Source organism: Pristiophorus japonicus, chromosome 13 (assembly GCF_044704955.1).
Source record: "Pristiophorus japonicus isolate sPriJap1 chromosome 13, sPriJap1.hap1, whole genome shotgun sequence".
In the NCBI taxonomy this organism is placed as follows: domain Eukaryota; kingdom Metazoa; phylum Chordata; class Chondrichthyes; family Pristiophoridae; genus Pristiophorus; species Pristiophorus japonicus.
In genome coordinates, this window is record NC_091989.1 from 165,291,204 (window position 1) to 165,310,625 (window position 19,422).

The 19,422-nt window shown below is 42.4% G+C and overlaps 1 protein-coding gene across 1 annotated transcript in view; it reads left to right on the plus strand.

Moving 5' to 3' along the window:
- The window catches only part of cdh13 (cadherin 13, H-cadherin (heart)), a 1,269,498-nt gene that overhangs the window by 866,242 nt on the left and 383,834 nt on the right, over positions 1-19,422 (plus strand). The window contains exon 7 of the mRNA XM_070898241.1: positions 6,243-6,421. Within this exon, the coding sequence (XP_070754342.1) occupies positions 6,243-6,421 (179 nt within the window). The remainder of the gene's footprint in view (positions 1-6,242; positions 6,422-19,422) is intronic.

A 19,422-nucleotide genomic window follows, 5' to 3' on the forward strand; every position in this document is an offset into this window, starting at 1 on the left:
TTTTTATCGAAGGTGGAGGTTGCAAGACTGCCCATCATCATCATAAGCAGTCCCTCGAAACGAGGATGACTTGCTTCCATGCCGAAAACGGCTGAGTTCACAGGTGTTTCAATGATATTCCATATCCCGAACTACATCCTGAAGGGTGGAAGACGCCTATGCGTGGATTTTTTTAACGTGTGGTGGCCGTTGCACCCCAGCCACCACACGGGCTTGACAGAGCTAGGTCTTGGTTCAGTGGCAAGGATTAACCAAGACAACTGGAGACCAGCTCTGCTGCACGGACCTAGTGCACACACATATTGCAGTGTAGGCTGGCCCGTGTTGCCCCTGGGCCCTCACCTCTTCTGGGCCCTGAACCTTCGCCTCTGCTGGGCCCCGATCACATCCCTCTATGAACTCTTGCCGCTCCTTCATCCCAACCTCGCCACTCCTGCTGCACCTGCCCATGCTGCAATCAGCCATCGCCCTCCTGCAGCAGCACGCGCTGCTCCCTGCAGTGACTGCAAGACTGCAAGACTGCCCAAGCCAGCACTGAAGTACTGTAATTGTCTGTAGCATGAATGAGAGTTTAAGTGGCAGATGAGCTGAGGTTAGGGTGGAAGTGGATAATATTGTCGAGGAAAAGTAGAAGATCTTTGTACTGGACAAAATATGAGGTTGGAAGCTCAAGTCAGGGATGAAAAAGATGCCAAAATTGCAAAGTCTGTTTCAGCCTGATGCAGTTGGCCAAGGAAGACGATGGTGCCAAGGGTATGCAATTTGTTGGGGAACTAAAAATGATGATTTTGATCTTCGTAATGTTTAGCTGGAAGAAGCTACAGCTCATCGAAATGGGAACATTAATTACAAAATGACACGCTTAATGCAATAAGAAACTTATGATAATCATAGAATAGGATTCTATGAAAATGATATTTGGCTAGTGGGTACATTTTTAAATAGGCAGTTGGTATTTCAGAATCCATATGCTGCAAAGATTCAACATCTGAAGACTTCATTTAGCTATGACTTCATTCCTTTTTTCACCTTTTATTACAATCAAGATTTGAAAGATTTCTTAGCTTCACTATCATTTATTTCCTATCGTAATGCTGAAACTGGTCTTACAGCAGGGGAAGGACATTGCAACACATTTATCATTTAAATCAGTCTACCAGTAACCAAATTATCAGGATATGAAATTATATCTTATGTCTAGCTAGTTGTCAGATTCTCTCCCTTCAATTTAATATTGAGTAATATGTTGAACAAAAAATTCAGATGTTTTATCATTCACTGCAAATTCATTTTTTGCTTATCAACTTCCCACATCAAGTGAATAGTTTCTTACCTCAGAAATTAATTCCTGTTTCTTCTCATTTCTCTGGCATAATGAATCAAAAGGCACATAGGAAGAAGGATAAAAATACATGGACAACTCGTTAAACGTAATGTAATGGAAAAAAATTCGAAAATGGAAACTTAGGGGCTGATGGCATAAAATAAATGATAGGGGAAAGGTAGGCAGAAGGTTTAATTCATTCCTTGGCAGATGAATTGTAAAGTTTAATAGAGTGAAGCAAAAGCAGAAAAAAATCTAGCTCACAATCCCAAAAATAATGGGATGAAATGCAAAACTGTTGTGTGAATGCAACCTTACATTAACCCAATACAGTGATGTAAATAGATCTCAACTCCTAAGGTCAATCATACTCAGACGATGCAAAAGATCATAGAAGTTTCAGAACATTTCATGATTGGGGTGAAAGGTTTTCATCTAGTTTAAAACAGCAAATTGTTATCTTTAATCTAGTGTACACTAGAAGTGTACGTCAAAGCTCAATTCCAATTCTGAGTTTGTTTAAACTGTTGCAATATTTGGATATGCATAAGATTCAAAATACTGCAATCCAATTTTATCCTCTTATTTCTTTGAAAATATGGCATGGAGCACATGAATGGGGAGATTTGCCACTGATCGCAAATTACGGACCAATATTTTGAAATTGATGGCAAACGCAAATGGGCGTTATCTTTGGTCATCTGCCCTAGTATCCCCTTGTGTGGCTCAGTGTCAAGTTTTGTTTGATGATGCTCCTGTGAAGTGCCTTGGGATGTTTTTACTATTTTAAAGGTGCTATATAAATAAAAGTTGTTGTTGTTAGGTGCAGCAGATAGGAGCGACTGGTAGCAGGAAGTGGGTGTGCTTCTATTTGTTTGGTGGTAGTGAGAAAATAAAGGGTGTGTGTCCAAATTTCTTAGTGCAGAAGGAACTTGTATCCATCTTACATGGCAGTTCATGGGATTTCATCTATTTTATTGTGGTCCAATAGTGTGAAATGGATTTCTTTATTTTCCTTGACAATCTGAGGAGATACCGAGGGGCGATTTTGAAGTAATGTCTGCTCTTCCCACCCCTCCATGCTAGCATGAGGCCCAAGTCATTTTGAGGCCTTATTAGCAAACCACCAGTGAGCTGTGGCTGCGAAGTGTAGCTCGCCAGTTTTGGGAGGCTGCTCTATTGCTTGGCTCCCATGTTGAGCTAGCCAACAGGTAGGGCCGTGGAAGGGTAATGATCTCAGGGGAGATCTTAAGTGGCCTGGCAGTGGACCAGTCTTTTTGGTAGATCCAACTGGAAAATTACAATTTTCCTGGGCCTGGCCGCTGCAGGCTGCTCAAACAAATGGTCCAGGAAACTTGTAATTTTTCAGGCGGGCCCGTCAAAAAGGACAAATGGATCTGAGAATTGCTATTGATGTCCTACAACTGGTGTAGGACCCTGATTTGCCTGTTTTAACTCGCCCATTTACAGATCCACCTGAAAATTGCTCCACATTGGCCTTGTGTGAAAATAGGGTGACTGAGGTACTCCCGATTTTCAATTGCTGGTCACCTGTTTTTCAGGTGAGAAACAGACAGCAGACAGTTGAAAATTGCTCCCACTGTCTCCCTTCTTCCACTGACTGGCCTTTTTCTTCATTCACTGCACTATCAATGTCTAAATTTAAACCAGAATTCTTTGAAAAATGTATATCCTTCGAACATAGTATACTCATCACAAGAATGAATTGAAGGTTATAAAATTGCAGCAGGAATTCATTTCAGAAAGTCAGACTGGTGCAAGTGTACTTTTATTTACATTGCAATGCAGGCAGTAAAAGAGTAGCTCCAGCTCTGTTTAATGAGAAGTTTGTATTCCAGCCATCTCCCACAGCCAGTTCAACTGTTTACAATGCTGGGATGAGCAAGTATTTGCTTTACTTAGGGATTTTTTTTGAGGCCATTGTCATAAGGTCTCATTTCAAGGATGTTAAATCCTGATATGACTGCATCAAAGAACAAGACATCTGTGGTTTTTGCACAATGTAATCTGTTTGAAGAACTGTACATAAATAATTAACCGACTTACGTCAGATCATTGGGTCAAAATAAGATACTTTGCAAATATGACATTTATGGAAATGTTAGTTTAATATTTCTTGTGAAACCTGATATGACCTTTTTTTACTTTTACAAATATTTTCCGTCCTTACTGTATTAAATGTAAAAAACACGTCGTGAAGAGTAACTTGAACTTCAACCGTTCTGCATCTCCTATGGTTCCCCATTACTCTCCTGAAGGTGTTGACGTGTGCTCCAGTGTGGTCCCTCGCCCTTTTACCTCTTACCCAATGGCCATTCTTCAAGCAGACTGGACAATGAGTGTCAGCAGGCTATTCAAACATGAGCCTCCCAGCTGTGCTCGATTCCACCATCACCCAATACACACACAAATTATCCAACAGGGGGTTAACTAGGTATTGTCAAGAGAGGGGATGTCTCTAAAAAGTATCCAACATTCCTGACTGTTACAATAGAGATTTTGGAATGCACAGGACTGTACTAGCCATTCTGATCTTTCTGGCTGGGTGTTATGCAACTTAAAATTGTAATTATATTACTGCTCAATTATGGAAAAACAATGTAAATATTGAATAAAACATGACAGAAAATAATCTTTTCTGAAAATAAACCCGACGTCCGAAATTCACTCAACATTTGTTTCTGATGTTTGCCATTACCACTTATTGAAGTGTTGTTGAGTATCATTCTCATGGATGTTAAGAAATGAAAGTAGGATTCTGTTGACAAACTAAACCAGTCAGCACTCTAAGGGATAATCTGTAAATGTTGAATCTTGACCTTGTGCCCTCATAAATAGATTCCAATTGTAAAACAATCTGAGGCATATGGAGACCATTTTGCCTCAAAGCATCATTATTGCTTCATTCACAAAACCCATAAAGCCCAGGAGAGGTCAGGGTAGCCGCCACCATTGTGCGCACCACGTACTTGCCAGGGGTTCTGCAGTTGAATGGGACCAGCAGCCGGTGGGAGGCCGGGACGTCGCCGGAGGGAATAAGGCCAGGTCAAGCAGGGCTGCGTCATTGCACCAACGCTCTTCTCCATCTTCCTTGCTGCAATGCTCCATCTCACTCTCAACAAGCTCCCCGCTGGAGTGGAACTAAACTATAGAACTACTGGGAACCTGTTCAACCTTCGTCACCTCCAGGCTAGACCCAAGGTCGTCCCATCCTCTGTCATCGAACTACAGTACACGGACGATGCTTGCATCTGCGGACATTCAGAGGCCGAACTCCAAGCCATCGTCAACAGTTCACCGAGGCATATGAAAGCATAGGCATTGCACTAAACATCCATAAGACAAAGGTCCTCCACCAACCTGACCCCGCCACACAGCACTGCCCCCCGATCATCAAAATCCACGGCGCGGCCTTGAACAACGTGGACCATTTTCCATACCTGGGAGCCTATTATCAGCAAGGGCAGACATCGTTGACGAGGTCCAACACCGCCTCTAGTGTGCCAGCACAGCCTTCGGTCACCTGAGGAAGAGAGCCTTTCAAGACCAGGATCGCAAATCTGGCACCAAGCTTATGGTCTACAGGGCAGTAGTAATACCCGCCCGCCTATATGGCTGAGAGTCTTGGACTACATACAATAGACACCTCAAAGTGCTGGAGAAGTACCACCAACGCTGCCTCCGCAAGATCCTGCAAATCCACTGGGAGGATAGACGCACCGTCAGTGTTCTTGCTCAGGCCAACAACCCCAGGATCGAAGCGCTGACCACGCTCGACCAGCTCCGTTGGGTGGGCCACATTGTTCGCATGCCCGACAAGAGACTCCCTAAGCAAACACTCTACTCGGAACTCCTACACGGCAAGCAAGCCGCAGGTGGGCAGAGGAAACGTTTCAAGGACACTCAAAGCCTCCTTGATAAAGTGCAACATTCCCACCAGCACCTGGAAATCCCTGGCCCAAGACCGCCCAAACTGGAGGAAGAACATCCGGGAGGGCACTGAGCATCTCGAGTCTCGTCACCGAGAGCATGCAGAAATCAAGCGCAGACAGCGGAAGGAGCGTGTGACAAACCAGACTCCCCACCCACCCTTTCCTTCAACCACTGTCTGCCCCATCTGTTACAGAGACTGTAATTCCCGCATTGGACTGTACAATCACCCGAGAACTCACTTTTAGAGCGGAAGCAAGTCTTCCTCGATTTCAAGGGACTGCCTATGATGATGATGATGATGAAAGCCCAGGGGATGTGGGTTAATGCTACTGTAAATTGTAACATTTATGGTACATTTTATACTGTAGAGTACACCACAGATAACTCCATCCTATAGTAAAAGGGATAATTTAAAGCCAAGCAAGCTACATGTTAAATACAGTTTATCTTGAAATGGAATCTTGAAATGGATCAATTTATGGATGTTATTTTTTATGGTCTCAGTTATTCTCCTATGCAAATGGAAGAAAGGATTCAGACTTGAGAGCGAAGGGAAGAAGCAGATTGTAAATCACCTACACTGTGATTGATTAGACCACCCACACTTTGTGTGAATCTGTCACTTATTAATGATTGTTTTCTAAGCGGATATACATGCTCCCAAGGGCCTCGGCTCCTGACCTTGTAACTTGTAAAAGGAACTATAGAGAAAAAAGAAAAACGATGTATGACGCTAGAGGCTTGGGTAGCTGGACTAAACCTTCAACTTCAAGCTTCAACTTCTGCTGATATTTGCACCCAGGCTTCTGTGCTAACAATGCATTTATTGGTATCATCAGACACAGCACTGAGGAGGGGGCTGGGTAGGAAAATATCAGGAGAGCATTTCCCGACATTAACTGTTGCAGATGTCAAAAAAAATTTAAAGTAGTGATCTAAACTGTCATTCTAACTCTCATTCTAGGAACTACTGTAATGCGAATGACGGCTTATGACGCAGACGACCCCAATACAGACAACGCAGTTCTGCGTTACAGCATCCTTAAACAGACACCAGAGACGCCATCTCCAAACATGTTCTTCATAGACCCAGAGAAAGGAGACATTGTCACTGTGGTGCCACCTACAATGTTGGACCGAGAGGTGAGTGAAAGGTCTAGCTTTGTTTATTGTGTTCTGGTTAGGGTTAACTTCAAACCACCAATCGGAGCCCGTTAACCTTAAAGTAAATGCAGTTTTATTAATTAATAGATACAAGCTAGCAGGGGAGTATTCCATAAGGAACACTCAAAAACGTGGCCGGAGGCATCTTCCTTTCTACAATTTCAGATGAAGTCATTACGTAATTACGCAAGTTACAATTAATACATGATGATAGATTAATACATAGTATAATGCTTCATCCAGTGTGACTTCTGTATGCCTTAAATGGTAAGTCCGGACAGTTGCTATAGTTTTTCATTTCTATTCTATCCTTATCTTGTTATTCAATTCAGCTTCTATGTTCTCTCTCTTCACTTTGCCTCCCAAGGTCTCTTTGGTCTGTGAACTAGAACATTTGCTATTTGTGGAATGTTTCCCACAGTCTGTGGGTTCCATTTTAAAATCTGTTAACTTCATTTCAAAATGGCACAATTAAAAGAATTGTAATTTACCTCAGTTTGCTGTTGAACTGCACTCTGTGGACGTGTTACTGTGCAACTTAAAGAAAGATGGACTCTCCTACCGTGACCATCCTCAAATAGGTCCTCGTACCAGAAAGAAACTTTTTGATGAAAGCAACGTAGAAAGTAGCAATATTCAGCACTAAACACATTCCCACAGGAATAAAAGCATAATCCTGAATAAAGCTGCTTACATTGGACCACTGATATTGAAATACAAAAACAAAGAATTGTGAAATGTTGTAAAAAGTTTAATTGCAATGTTAATTGAACCTTAAATTTACAATGACCTGGATTTCTAGGGAAATCTCCCATTTGTTTTGTTTTGTAATATTGATCTCCTTCAGCCAGGAGGATAATATGGTGCGGGAAGTTGACCTTTGCATATTGTTGCTTCCAATCAGTCGGCAGCATGTACTTTATTAGAATGGACTAAGTCTCTCTGCATATTCTTTTCTCCTGCGAGATGCAGCATTGCACCTTTGCAACCTTGCCAAGCAGTGGTGCAACTCGCGAGTGGAAGATTACCAATTTCAAATAGTCAAAAATGGCTCCATACCTTTGCTTTCAATTTCCTCCCCCCCGCCCCGCAGTCATTGTCTCAGGCTGAACCAGACTACTCACCACCTTAGTATCCTACGCAATCTTCAGCTGAGTTTCTGACCTCCTATCCTCTCAATCACAAAGATTTGATACTTTCACCTCTGTTGCTCATCTTAGCCCTACCTCAGCCCATCTGCTGCTGAAACCCTCAGCCATTACTTGGACACCTCCAGACTCGACTGATCCAATACTCTCTTAGCTGGCCTCCCATCCACCACCCTCTGCAAACTTCAGCTTATCCAAAGCTCTGTTGCCCATAACCTATTTTGGTCCCGCTCAACCCACAATCCCTGCCCTCACTGACCTTATTGGCTCTTGGTTCCCCCAAACCTCAGATTTGAAATTCTCACCCACATGTTTAAACCTGTTCATAATCTCGCCGCTCCCTCTATCTGTAACCTCCTCCAGCCCTAGAGTTCACCTGAACTCTCTGTTCTTCTGACTCTGGTTTTTGTGTATCCTCCCTTCCTTTGCTGCCCTGTGCCTTGAGCCACCTAGAGTTCCCTGGAGTTCCTGTTTTCTCCTTTAAAGATCCTCCTTAATATTCACGTCTTTAAGCAAGCTGTAGATCACCACTCTGACTATCTCCTTTAATAGAAACATAGAAAATGGCTTGGAGTCCTCATTTCTTTGATTATGCCTCTGTGAAGCGCCTTGCAATGTTTGTCTATGTTAAAAGTGCTATATAAATGTAAGTTGTTTTTGTGACCTACCATTTGAGACCTTTTTTTGCCATTCTTTACAGTTTTTGTGAATGGTTCCTATAAAACAAATCTGATATTAAAAAGAAACAATCCAAATTTTGGCATATTACACAAAATAAAACATTCCAACAAATGAAAAGGCATTACTTAGTGCTCTATCCACTTGCTGTAATACTGTTTAAATCACCACAGTCCCTGATATCATGTAAATTGGTTTTAACTCCCTTGCTAGCAGAGGAATCATATTAAAACCTTTTCTATATGGATGTTTTATATGGCTGTTAAAGGCTGTTTTAAAGATGATACCTAGCATTATGTTAACCATATTGCATGCAAATGCAATTCGTGCCTCAACATTTAAACAGTAACGAATAAGGTTTCCTGGAGGAGTTCTGCAGCAAGGTACATTATGCATCAAATTCCAAAATAGTAATGAAGTCACTAGATTATTCTAAACATTGGAATAATCTATACATAGCTAGTTTATTTTGAGGAAAAGTGTACTGATTCATTAATTCAGAAGTCAGTAAGCTGCAAACATTTACAAGACATGCATTTCAAGGATGTTAAATCTTTGTATCAATATGGTTTTTATTTCAGTAAACCAAATCATATTGACCAACATTAAATGGGGCATCAGCTATACATATTACTTTTAGAATATGATTAATTATAAATTGTTGATAAGTGCTTTATATCTGTATTTGTGTGTGAGCATAATTCTTGCATAATAGATCACAAAATATTTAAAGAGTGAACTTTGAAATTAGTTTAGCCAGTATTTTTTTTATTCATTCCTGGGATGTGGGCGTTGGCTGGCAAGGCCAGCATTTATTGTCCATCCCTAATTGGCTTTGAGAAGGTGGTGGTGAGCCACCTGCTTGAAGCACTGCTGTCTGTGTGGTGAAGGTCCTCCCACAGTGCTGTTTGGGAAGGAGTTCCAGGATTTTGACCCAGCGACAATGAAGGAACGGCGATTTATTTCCAAGTCAGGATGGTGTGTAACTTGGAGGGGAACTTGCAAGTGGTGGTGTTTCCATGTGCCTGCTGTCTTTGTCCTTCTAGGAGGCAGAGGTGATGGGTTAGGGAGGTGCTGCTGAAGAAGCCTTGATGAGTTCCTGCAGCGCATCTTGTAGTTGCTACTCACTGCATGGTGTGCCGGAGGTGAAGGGAGTGATTGTTTAAGGTGGTGAGCTGGATGTCAATCAAGAGGGCTGCTTTGTCCTGGATACCTGACAGGCAATGGGAATTATTCAATGTATTGAAGTTGGATGATTTCTCCATGGTTGACATACAACATTTTACATTGAGCTGATGCAACCCATTATAATTGGATCATGCTTTACTCTACCATAGTCTGTTTTTCTTTATGTAGTACACAACAGTTAGCAATCTAACTGAATCCCATTCTTTGTATATTTGGAAAGATCTAGGGCCCAAAATTCCACATGGACTTTTTTTTAGCGCAGTTGTAGAGGTATGTTCGATTTTTTTAGTGGCCCGACTGCACCAAAAACTTTTTTCCCAGTTTCGCCGGCATAACCTTTCATTTCGGAGTGGCGCAGATTGTTCTTAAGCTGTGGGTGGAGCTTAAGACCTGCACCAAAAAACTGAGGTTGCCAGGGGAACGAGGGAAACACTGAAGGGCTGAGGCACAAATAAAGCATTTCCCCTTTGTAAAATAGATCACTAAGTGAGACTTGGGACAACGGACTGGAATCTCAATATATGAAACCAGGAGCCTACGAACAATATGTAGAGAAATGTTGCACAACAAGCAAGTGTTCACACCTCCGCCCCCTCCCCCCAACCCCCCCACCGGTGCCGGGCCGAAAGACCCTCCCTCCCCCCCACCACCACCACCACCATGCCGTGTCTTCAGCTCCACTAAAACAAAGGTGTCTTCTCTGTGCCGATTTTCTCTTCCCTGTGCCAATTTTCTTAAATGTAGGTAAGGTTTTTCAGAACGGTGCACTATGCTGTTTTTGAAAAAATCCGACTTTGCCAAACTCGCTGAAATGGCCAGAAATGGCGCACCCAGCAGGTTCCAGTGACGTCAAAAAATCGGGAACTAAAAAAATCAGATGTAAGTACTTTAGAATTTAGAATGGCACAGATACTTTGGCAAAATTTTCAGATTTTAGTCTGCTCCAAAAAAACAGCATAGGTCAAAAAAACTGCGCAGAATGTCGGCGAAAATTCAGCCCCTAAAGTGGCCCAGTTTGGACTGCTCCAGATTTAAATGAAAATGCCTATATGTAGAGGGGCAAATGTCATCTGCATGTGTAGCACAACTCTTTTATCCAGCATTGTACAGTGTATGCATGGTGAAATGTACTCTTTTATATACATACTTGACATCATAGAAGCATAGAATAGTATTGTACAGAACGAAGCTATTCGACCCATTGAGTGCATCAGCTCTTTCGAAGACGAATCCAGTTAGTCCCACTCGTCTGCTCTTTCCCCATATCGCTGCACTTTTTTCTCCTAGTATTTATCCAATTCCCTTTTGAAAGCTACTATTCAATCCATTTCCACACCTTATCAGGCAATGCATTCCAAATCCTAATCATGTGTTGCTTAAAAAAATTTTTTCTCATGTCGCCACTGGTTCTTTTGCCAATCACCTTAAATCTGTGCCTTCTGGTTATTGACCCTTCAGCCATTGGAAACAGTAATCGTCTCCCACTATCTATAAATACACCGAAAAACAGTAGAGCAGTTCATGTTCCTGCGTAGCGGGCTATTACAGGATAATTGTGTGGGGAGGAGCACACACGTAATGGAGTCTGCCTGATTTTCCATCCATTTAAATTAACGAACAAAAATTGGACTCTGTTAGGACGTATGGCCCTCCCCACCTAATGTTGCTGTATTTACTGTGGCCAAACAATCCAATACACCCAGGTGCAGAAGTGCAAAGATCTGCTTCATCCCCTCCAATTTATTGTGAATCCACAAGACTGTTTGCTCTGGGGTTAAGCAATTCCCGTAGGTTTTCCCTTGCTAATGACTATATTGTGTTTGTCACTGTCATAGGTGATGGTGTGGAAATGGTTAGAGACTGCAGGTGAACAGAAACCTGCAGTTTTAATCTCTTCACACTGTTAATATTTTATAACTCAGCCCTCACAGGATATAAGGAGATAATTAACAAAAAGGTTCATCTAGCGCACATATCCTGTCCATCACACGTCTTTGTTATACTTCAAACCTCACACTCAAACTTGTGTTGTTAAAATTTCAAATAAAAGTACAACAAAATAACAGTACAACAAAACAAAAGAACTCTCCAAGAAGACAAAATATCAGAACCAGAATATTTGCAATTGCTTAAGGCTACAAAGTGTAGTTGCTGTTAAGTAAACACTGGTTGAGTTCATTCCGTTGACAACTGAATGAACTCAGACAGTGCTTACTTAACAGCTCCGAAAGAAAGAAATAAAGACTTGCATTTATATAGTGCCTTTCACGACCACCGGACATCTCAAAGCGCTTTACAGTCATTGAAGTACTTTGTGGTCTTTAAGGGACATACACTTACATTTTGCATGGTATAATGTCTCTGTCGTGATAAAACAGAGCATCCTCTGTTGTATCATGAGTAGCACCATGGAAGATCTGCTAGTAAAATGGTACATCTAAATATGCGGAATTGGCCCAAATAGACATCATACTCTAGATGTAACAGTTTGTTAGAGTAACAAGTCAATTTTGAGATTTTGGGTGCTTCTCGGGTGCAATCTGAAATTAGCAAGCATATTGTAATCTGCAAAGTTCCCAGTGATTAAACTATGAGTGACCTCAAGTTATGTTTGACTACAGCAACAGACTTGCTGACCTTAAAGGAATAATCCAGTTTAAATGCAGTTCCATTTTAGCAGCATAAAAATATACAATATGTTATATAGTATAATAATACAACTCTTAACAGCGTATTATCCAATTTACCATGAGCAACTCCACGGGAGATTCTTTAGTAAAATATAATTAGTCTGTGTAAGTACCTCACTGTGAGGAAGCGGCATAAATAGGCCCAATCAACAGCATACAGCATTGTGATTCTGAGCAGAGAACCTAGATCAAATGCAGGGTATTGCTGTACTATGCACGGCAGTGGAGCAGATCCATACTACCACAATGAATACTCCTCCGTACTTTGCAGTGTCATAGACTTCCTCAAATCTACTTTAGCTGCAGGTGAAGTGCCCCACATTCCCTTTGAATTAGCAAAACAAAGCTATGGTTTTATTATATGATATATGAAGGAAAATCAGCAAGGAGTAGATTTTTTTAAAGTTTCCATTGTACTGGGATGTTTATCATCCTTCTTGATCTTTTGAATACAGCAATTGACAAAATGAGACTGTCACTAAAAGGTGCATGGCTGACTGGGACTAGTGTCCACTCTGAATTGCTGGAATTGAAGTTTTAACTAATTTGATTAAAAACCTTTTTGTTGTTAGTTTTGCCCAGACTTGAGAGTCAAAATAGGAGGAAATAAGTTATGCTTCCAATTGTTCATTTTTTCACAGATATAGTATAATCTGCAAAAAAGCAATGAATTTAAGATCAATGTGGTCAAAGTAGAACTGATTGGAAAAGCAACTCATTTAATTCAAGAGGGCTTCAGTGGAGGGGAAAGGGGCATCACTTGGTACATTCTTCTACATTGCGAGGGCAAATTGCTCATTGTTATATTCACCAACAAACTGCTGGAGCCCCGTCATGACATTCAGCAGAGGAACCAAAACTTCCGACCAGTAATCAATCACTGAAGAGATTATAACCATTGACCTCCCTACAATGCATTGTAGCTGACAAGAAGACAGAGCCCTTAGGCCTACATCACTCCAGTGTGACTACTCCTGTCAACAGTGGAGAAAATGAATGGACACAGAAATCCAGAGAGTTGCCCAGTCCTGTAAATAGAAATCACTTCAGAAGTAAAGCTGTGAGAAATAAAAACCCAGGGAAGTGCTCAGTGTGTGAATGATTACTGGTGTTGGCACTTATCTGTGGAGTTATTGCTTCTTGTATCTTCTGATTTAGCAAAAGGTATAACACCACTCTATTTAGTATTGAACTGCTGCGTGCAGCATTACAACCTTTACGTTCTGTATAAATTTGTTATCCTGGCATTTATCCAGCATATTAAAACTTTAATATCTCATGCACTACCTCATTACTAGAATTTATCACTTAATTATTGTCCACAACCCAATTACTACAAGCTGATTTACTATTTTTTTAAACCTAAATCCTTTTTGCGTGTAGTTCATTATTTTATTTTTGAATGTGGTTAATAGCTTTAAAGATTTTTTTAACCAGATTTTCTTTTCACCATTTTTATTTATTTTGTGCATGCTGGGTTAGCTAACAAATTTGACCGCTTCTGTTATGAAATATAAAATATGAAATTTGTTATTATTGTGAAATGAGATGGAATCTTTAATATGTAAATGTGTGAAATGGGAAGTGCTGCTACATAAAGAGTAAACTCATTGATGACCGCTGGATCCCAATAGCATCTGGACAAGTTGATTGGAAGGGGTTAAATGCAAAGTAATGTACTTTACTAAGACGGGGGTCACAAGGAAATGATGGATATAAAAACTGTGCAACTAGATTTTAAGTAAACTAGCTTAAAAACTTGATTTTATAATGCAGGAAATTAACATGGAAGTTAATGGCAAGAATTGCAATTTAAGAAGTAGGAAATATCAATTGGGATTAGTAGGCTTTGTTGCATTCCATTGTTAGTTCAGAAATGCTGTAGTAGTTTTCAAAGGAATAATCTTGTGGGTACTGGGTAGTACAGCCTGCTACAATATTGTCCTTCATTTCTGAGATCTGAGTATGTATTCAACCTGAGTAGATCGGGTCTGGCAGCTATTGGTGGTATAATGTTGGGGGTGCTTTGGACAATATCTCTGACTTTGAAGCATCTAAGCCTTGCATATTTCTGAAGCAAATATTAAGTACAAATAGTGGAAATCAGTATGCAAGTCCTGCTGAAATTCTAGTGAATAATGTGAATCGCCTCACCAGATTTTTCATTACCGTGTTGAGTTTTATCAACTGTCTTTCAAAACATCATCATTTTTGTCCACCTGTGAATTAATTGTAGACGTACATTGATTGCTTACAGAGAATCATAGAAAGTTCAGTATATAAGGAGATTATTCAGCCCATTACACCTGTGCTGGTGCCATCTATTCTAATTCCAGTCCCTTACTCTTTGTACCATTTAATGCAGTCCCCACTACTCTCACTGTCCCCATTTATCCTAGACAGCCGCCTTTATCAGGCAAATGGCGCTCACAATTTGCCATTAGTATTACAAAGACGCTGCTTAAAATGCATTAAATGCAGCTACTATTTCTGACAGATGCGCTTATTTGTACTGCCAAAATGGCGGCCATGCTCCACCCTTTGTCTATGATTGGTTCACTTGGAGGATAAGCTGCACCCTGAAGTTTCACAGGAATGTGCAACTGGAACCACCCATCCCAAGGCCTCACTGACTTTGCAAATTGTAACTCGCTCCACTTTGACTTCCTGAAACGACAGAGGACAGAGCTCCCCAGAAGACAGCAAGGGACAGCCAATGTGCCTTACCCCAGTCCAAGTGCCCGCCTCCCCCAGCCAAAGTGCCTTATCCCAGCGTAAGTGCATCCCTCCCCCAGCCGAAGTCCCCCCTTACACCAGCGCAAATGCATGACTTTACACCCCCCCCCACCAGCCTCACCATAGATGGGCATTGTGTATGAATTGTTAACAGATTTATTGGGTATGAAGTGAATAGTGAGCGACGTGACTTCTAGATTTCATCCACTCCAACGATGTCTCTTGTAGGGGAATGTGATCTGTCTTCCCTGAGTTCCCTCTTTCCCCTCCAATCCCCCCCACTCATGTCTCCCTCCCCCAGTCTCTATCTCCCCCCCCCAGTCTCTCTCTCCCTCTCCCCCGTCTCTCCCTCTCCCTCCCCAGTCTCTCCCTCTTCCTCCCCAGTCTCACCCTCTACCCGCCCCCCCGTCTCTCTTTCTCTCTCCCCCCAGCCTCTCTCTCTCCCCCAGCCTCTCTCTTCCCCCCCCCCCAACCCCCAGTCTCTCTCTCCCTCTCCCCCAGTCTCTCCCTCTCCCTCCCCAGTCTCTCCCTCTCCCTCCCCAGTCTCACCCTCTACCCGCCCCCCCCAGTCTCTCTTTCTCTCTCCCCCCAGCCTCTCTCTCTCCCCCAGCCTCTCTCTTCCCCCCCCCCAACCCCCAGTCTCTCTCTCCCTCTCCCCCAGTCTCTCCCTCTCCCTCCCCAGTCTCTCCCTCTCCCTCCCCAGTCTCACCCTCTACCCGCCCCGCCCAGTCTCTCTTTCTCTCTCTCCCCCCAGCCTCTCTCTCTCCCCCCCCCAACCCCCAGTCTCTCTCTCTCCCTCTCCCCAGCCATGCTCTCTCTCCTAGTCTCTTTCTCCCCTCAGTCTCTCTCTCTCTTCCATCCCTATCTCGGCCCACTGCCGCTTCTCTGCCCGCCACCGCTCTCAGCCTCCCGCCGAGATCCGGTCGGCAGTCTCGGGCCTCAGGTCCTGCTTCTCGGCACCACATGGAGGGAATGATTCAGGGTTGGCGGGGGGGGGGGGAGCGGAGCTTGACAGTCGCATGCACAAAACAAAACGCAGTACAAATAGTTACATCGATTTCTGGCAATTCAAGCAGCTGTTTGCACCTCCTTAACATGTGGTTACCTTCATGGCGCAACACTGCCTTCAAAGAAGAACAGGTCTCACACTGTACTTCAGTCGGCCCCATGTCCATGAATACATCCTGACCTTTGCAATAATGGCCCCATGTGATGGGACACTGACAGCGATAAGTCAAGGTTATGTCTCTCTTGCTTAGGCACACTATATAGGATGGATACAGAGACCAGGTTGGGTTTGGTAAATCATCTGAGTAATGCACAATCAAAATAGAATCCTTTAATGAACCTAGCTCTTTGACCAAGCTTTTGGTCACCTGCCCTAATATTTCCTGATGTGGCTCGGTGTCAAATTTTGTTTGATAATGCTCCTGTAAAGAGACTTGGGATGTTTTACTACGTTAAAGGTGCTACTTAAATGCAAGTTGTTGTTGTACATTCATGTCATTGTAATGAACCGAGTTCAATGTATCCTTTACAAGAAAACACACCCGTGCTGCAATGACAAAAGTGTCAGATGATCACTGTCCCATCATGTTGCCTGCCACCTCCAGGCTACTGTGTATGGTGGACAAATTGCATTGTTTTTCTACTCCCTTTCAAATGTGATTGACTTGGCTTCAAAGCCACTGGTGCTAAAGCATTCCACATCCTAACAACCCTCTGTAAGAGAGCATTCCTTATAATTCCTCTCTCTCTGTGCTGCCTCTACTAATCCTGCGTTTATACCACTCATTACATATAACGTAATCCTAATGGAGGCAATTAAATTTTTTTAGTGACTCCCAAATCTCATTATCTGCTCCCGCTTTTAGTTTCTCTCTGTTATTTTGACAGTTAATAGCATTTTGTGTGACGTTTTGTTGGATGCTGCTAGATAAGCTTTGTTTTGAAAACAGTGAATCATGAGTGTGTGGAGGAAATGCCCGGTTTGAATTGTAAAGCTGTGTTTGTGTGCCATGCTGAAAGTGGCTGTAAGTGTAATGTTCTTTGCAGCACGCGCATCTCGTGTCCTAAAATGTAATGAATGGGAAATAAAAACAATATGGCCATAGTCATGGAAAAGAAAAGATTAATATTATAAAGAAATTGCAAAGAGCATATGTTTTTTTTAAAGTTTTAGATAAATAATATGACAATAAAGTGATTTCCTTTTAAAGCATGTCCTACATTACAACAGTGACTACACTCCAAAAGTACTTAATTGGCTGTAAAGTGCTTTGAGACTTCCGGTGGTCGTGAAAGGCGCTATAGAAATCCAAGTCTTTCTTTCTTTTAGTTTTAGTTGCCTTTGCGCGCTGGGCTGGAGGTGGTATTTAGCAAAGATCTGATTGAATGAAATATGATTAGTGTATCGTAAAAGATAAAAAGAAGAATCGGAAATCCTGGAAATGTGAATTGAAACAGAAAATGCTGGGAATGCACATCAGAGCGCCAACATTTGAAAAGAGACGCAACAGGTTAACTTTTTAGGTAGGGATCCCTTACCAGTATTTGGGATGCTTCTGATGAAGGGTTCCATCCAAAATGTTATGCTATCTTTTCTCTTTCTTGGATGATTGACCTGCTGTGCATCCCCAGTATTTTCTGTGCTCTTGCCTTGTTCTTTGGTCATTCCTGACTTGTTTTTATTTTGAACAACTGTAGCCTGCTCGTCATCCGTGTAAGTAGCTTGTGGTTATTGACAAAAGAAGCCAAAGAAACAATCGCATGGGGTCTGCTTCTCGACGTGTGGTGGTATTGCTAATGATCACCATATAACCTTTGCAAAGGCTGCTTATGCTGTAATTGCGAAGACTGGTCCGATGCTGGGCCTTTGTTCCACTCTGGCTTCCAGTGCTCAGCCTGATCTTGAATCACATGAAAGCTACCACCCCTACTTAAGGACCTGCAAAGGCAGCGTCTGCCTCCTGCATTTCCCCGCTGTATCAGCTTTTCAAAGCATAATGAAAAGAGTTTTGTGTAAAATCGTGCTGCTACACATCATAATGAACGTTTGTGCTGTGAATGTTGAGATTTTGTTCAAAGAATTGCTCAAAGGAAAACCAAGTCGGATGCAGGCCTTTATGGAAAAGATAAGCTTACTGTCGAAACATTAGTTCAGACATGCAGTAATTGCGGCCTCAAAACTTCCACTTGCTCTGTTATAGTCAAGACTGAGTTAAACACTCTCGTGCCTTAAGATAAGACTGTATGATAATAGTAACACGTTCCTTTCAGATTCCATTGTCCATTTCAATAAATGCAATAACCCGTTTATTTTAAACATATTAACACTTTTGTTAAAATAGCAGAGGGATTTCATACAACCCTATTAATGGGCTAATTGCTAATATCACACAGGGAAACCTCAAGGCATATGTTTGATATATCTGGGCTGGTAATTTCTCAGTACTGAATTATGCTTACACTTATGTCAGTAGATAGTAAGGTCTTGTTTTATAGGAACCACTTATGGAGAAATGGGAAAATAATCCCACATGAGCCGATCAATATCTGCAGTGGCTTGATTTGAAATGTTACAAGAACAGGAGTTTACCGGCTATATGGCAGGCTCTGAACTATTGCATCATTTAAAAACAAAGACAGGCAATTGGCATAGTTGTACATGCTACTTTCTTCAAAGTGAACATTTAGATTAGAAGAAGGAAGAAGACATGATATAATTCCCCAGTATGGATGACAGGAATACTGACACACAAGCTGCATCTCAAAAATGCTGTCTCTTTGCTTCATTAGAACGACAACAACTTTTTGAAGTGCATTCAGGTTACTTGCTGTTCAGAAATTCTATTCCCCAGAGTCCTTGAGAACAAAAAAAATAAATGCACAATATCATTGGAGTTAATGGTAGCAGAAAGCAGGTAAACACTCATCCCTTATTGAAGGGGCTATATCATCCTGTGTTCTAAAACAAAATAAAAATCATAGGCTTAGGGGTCTGAGAGGGTGGAAGATTCAGCATATGGTATCAGTCACTGCGGGTGAAATTGCCCCTTGCCCCAATCAGGGACGTTAACCTTCCGGGACCGGGATTTTTATCGCCCATGATGTGGAATTGGGCCTTCATTTGAGGGGCTCTCCCGGGGTGGTATTGCAGCGCTGAGACCAGCACTACATGGAACAGACCAGCGCTACGCGGATGCTCTGCATAGCACTGACACGCTACAACTCCTCCCCCCCACGCCCCCACCGCCTTCCATTAAAGGGGAGGGCCCCGCTGCACACTCTGCATGGCCCTTTGGCGGCCGCTACTGGGCCACCAGGGATATGTGCAGTCCGGCACCCAAGACGGAGTGTCAGGCTGCACGATGGCAGTCCGTTCCACGCTAGGGCCGCCATTGTCGGGCCGACCCAAGAGTTGGCCGACAAATAAAGATGGCGGCCCGGGGCGCTAAATGCCTCTCCTTTAAAGAACGCCCTGGCAGCGGATGCCCACCAGCTTCATGACCCATGAAACTCTAACAGGACTATAAAAAGG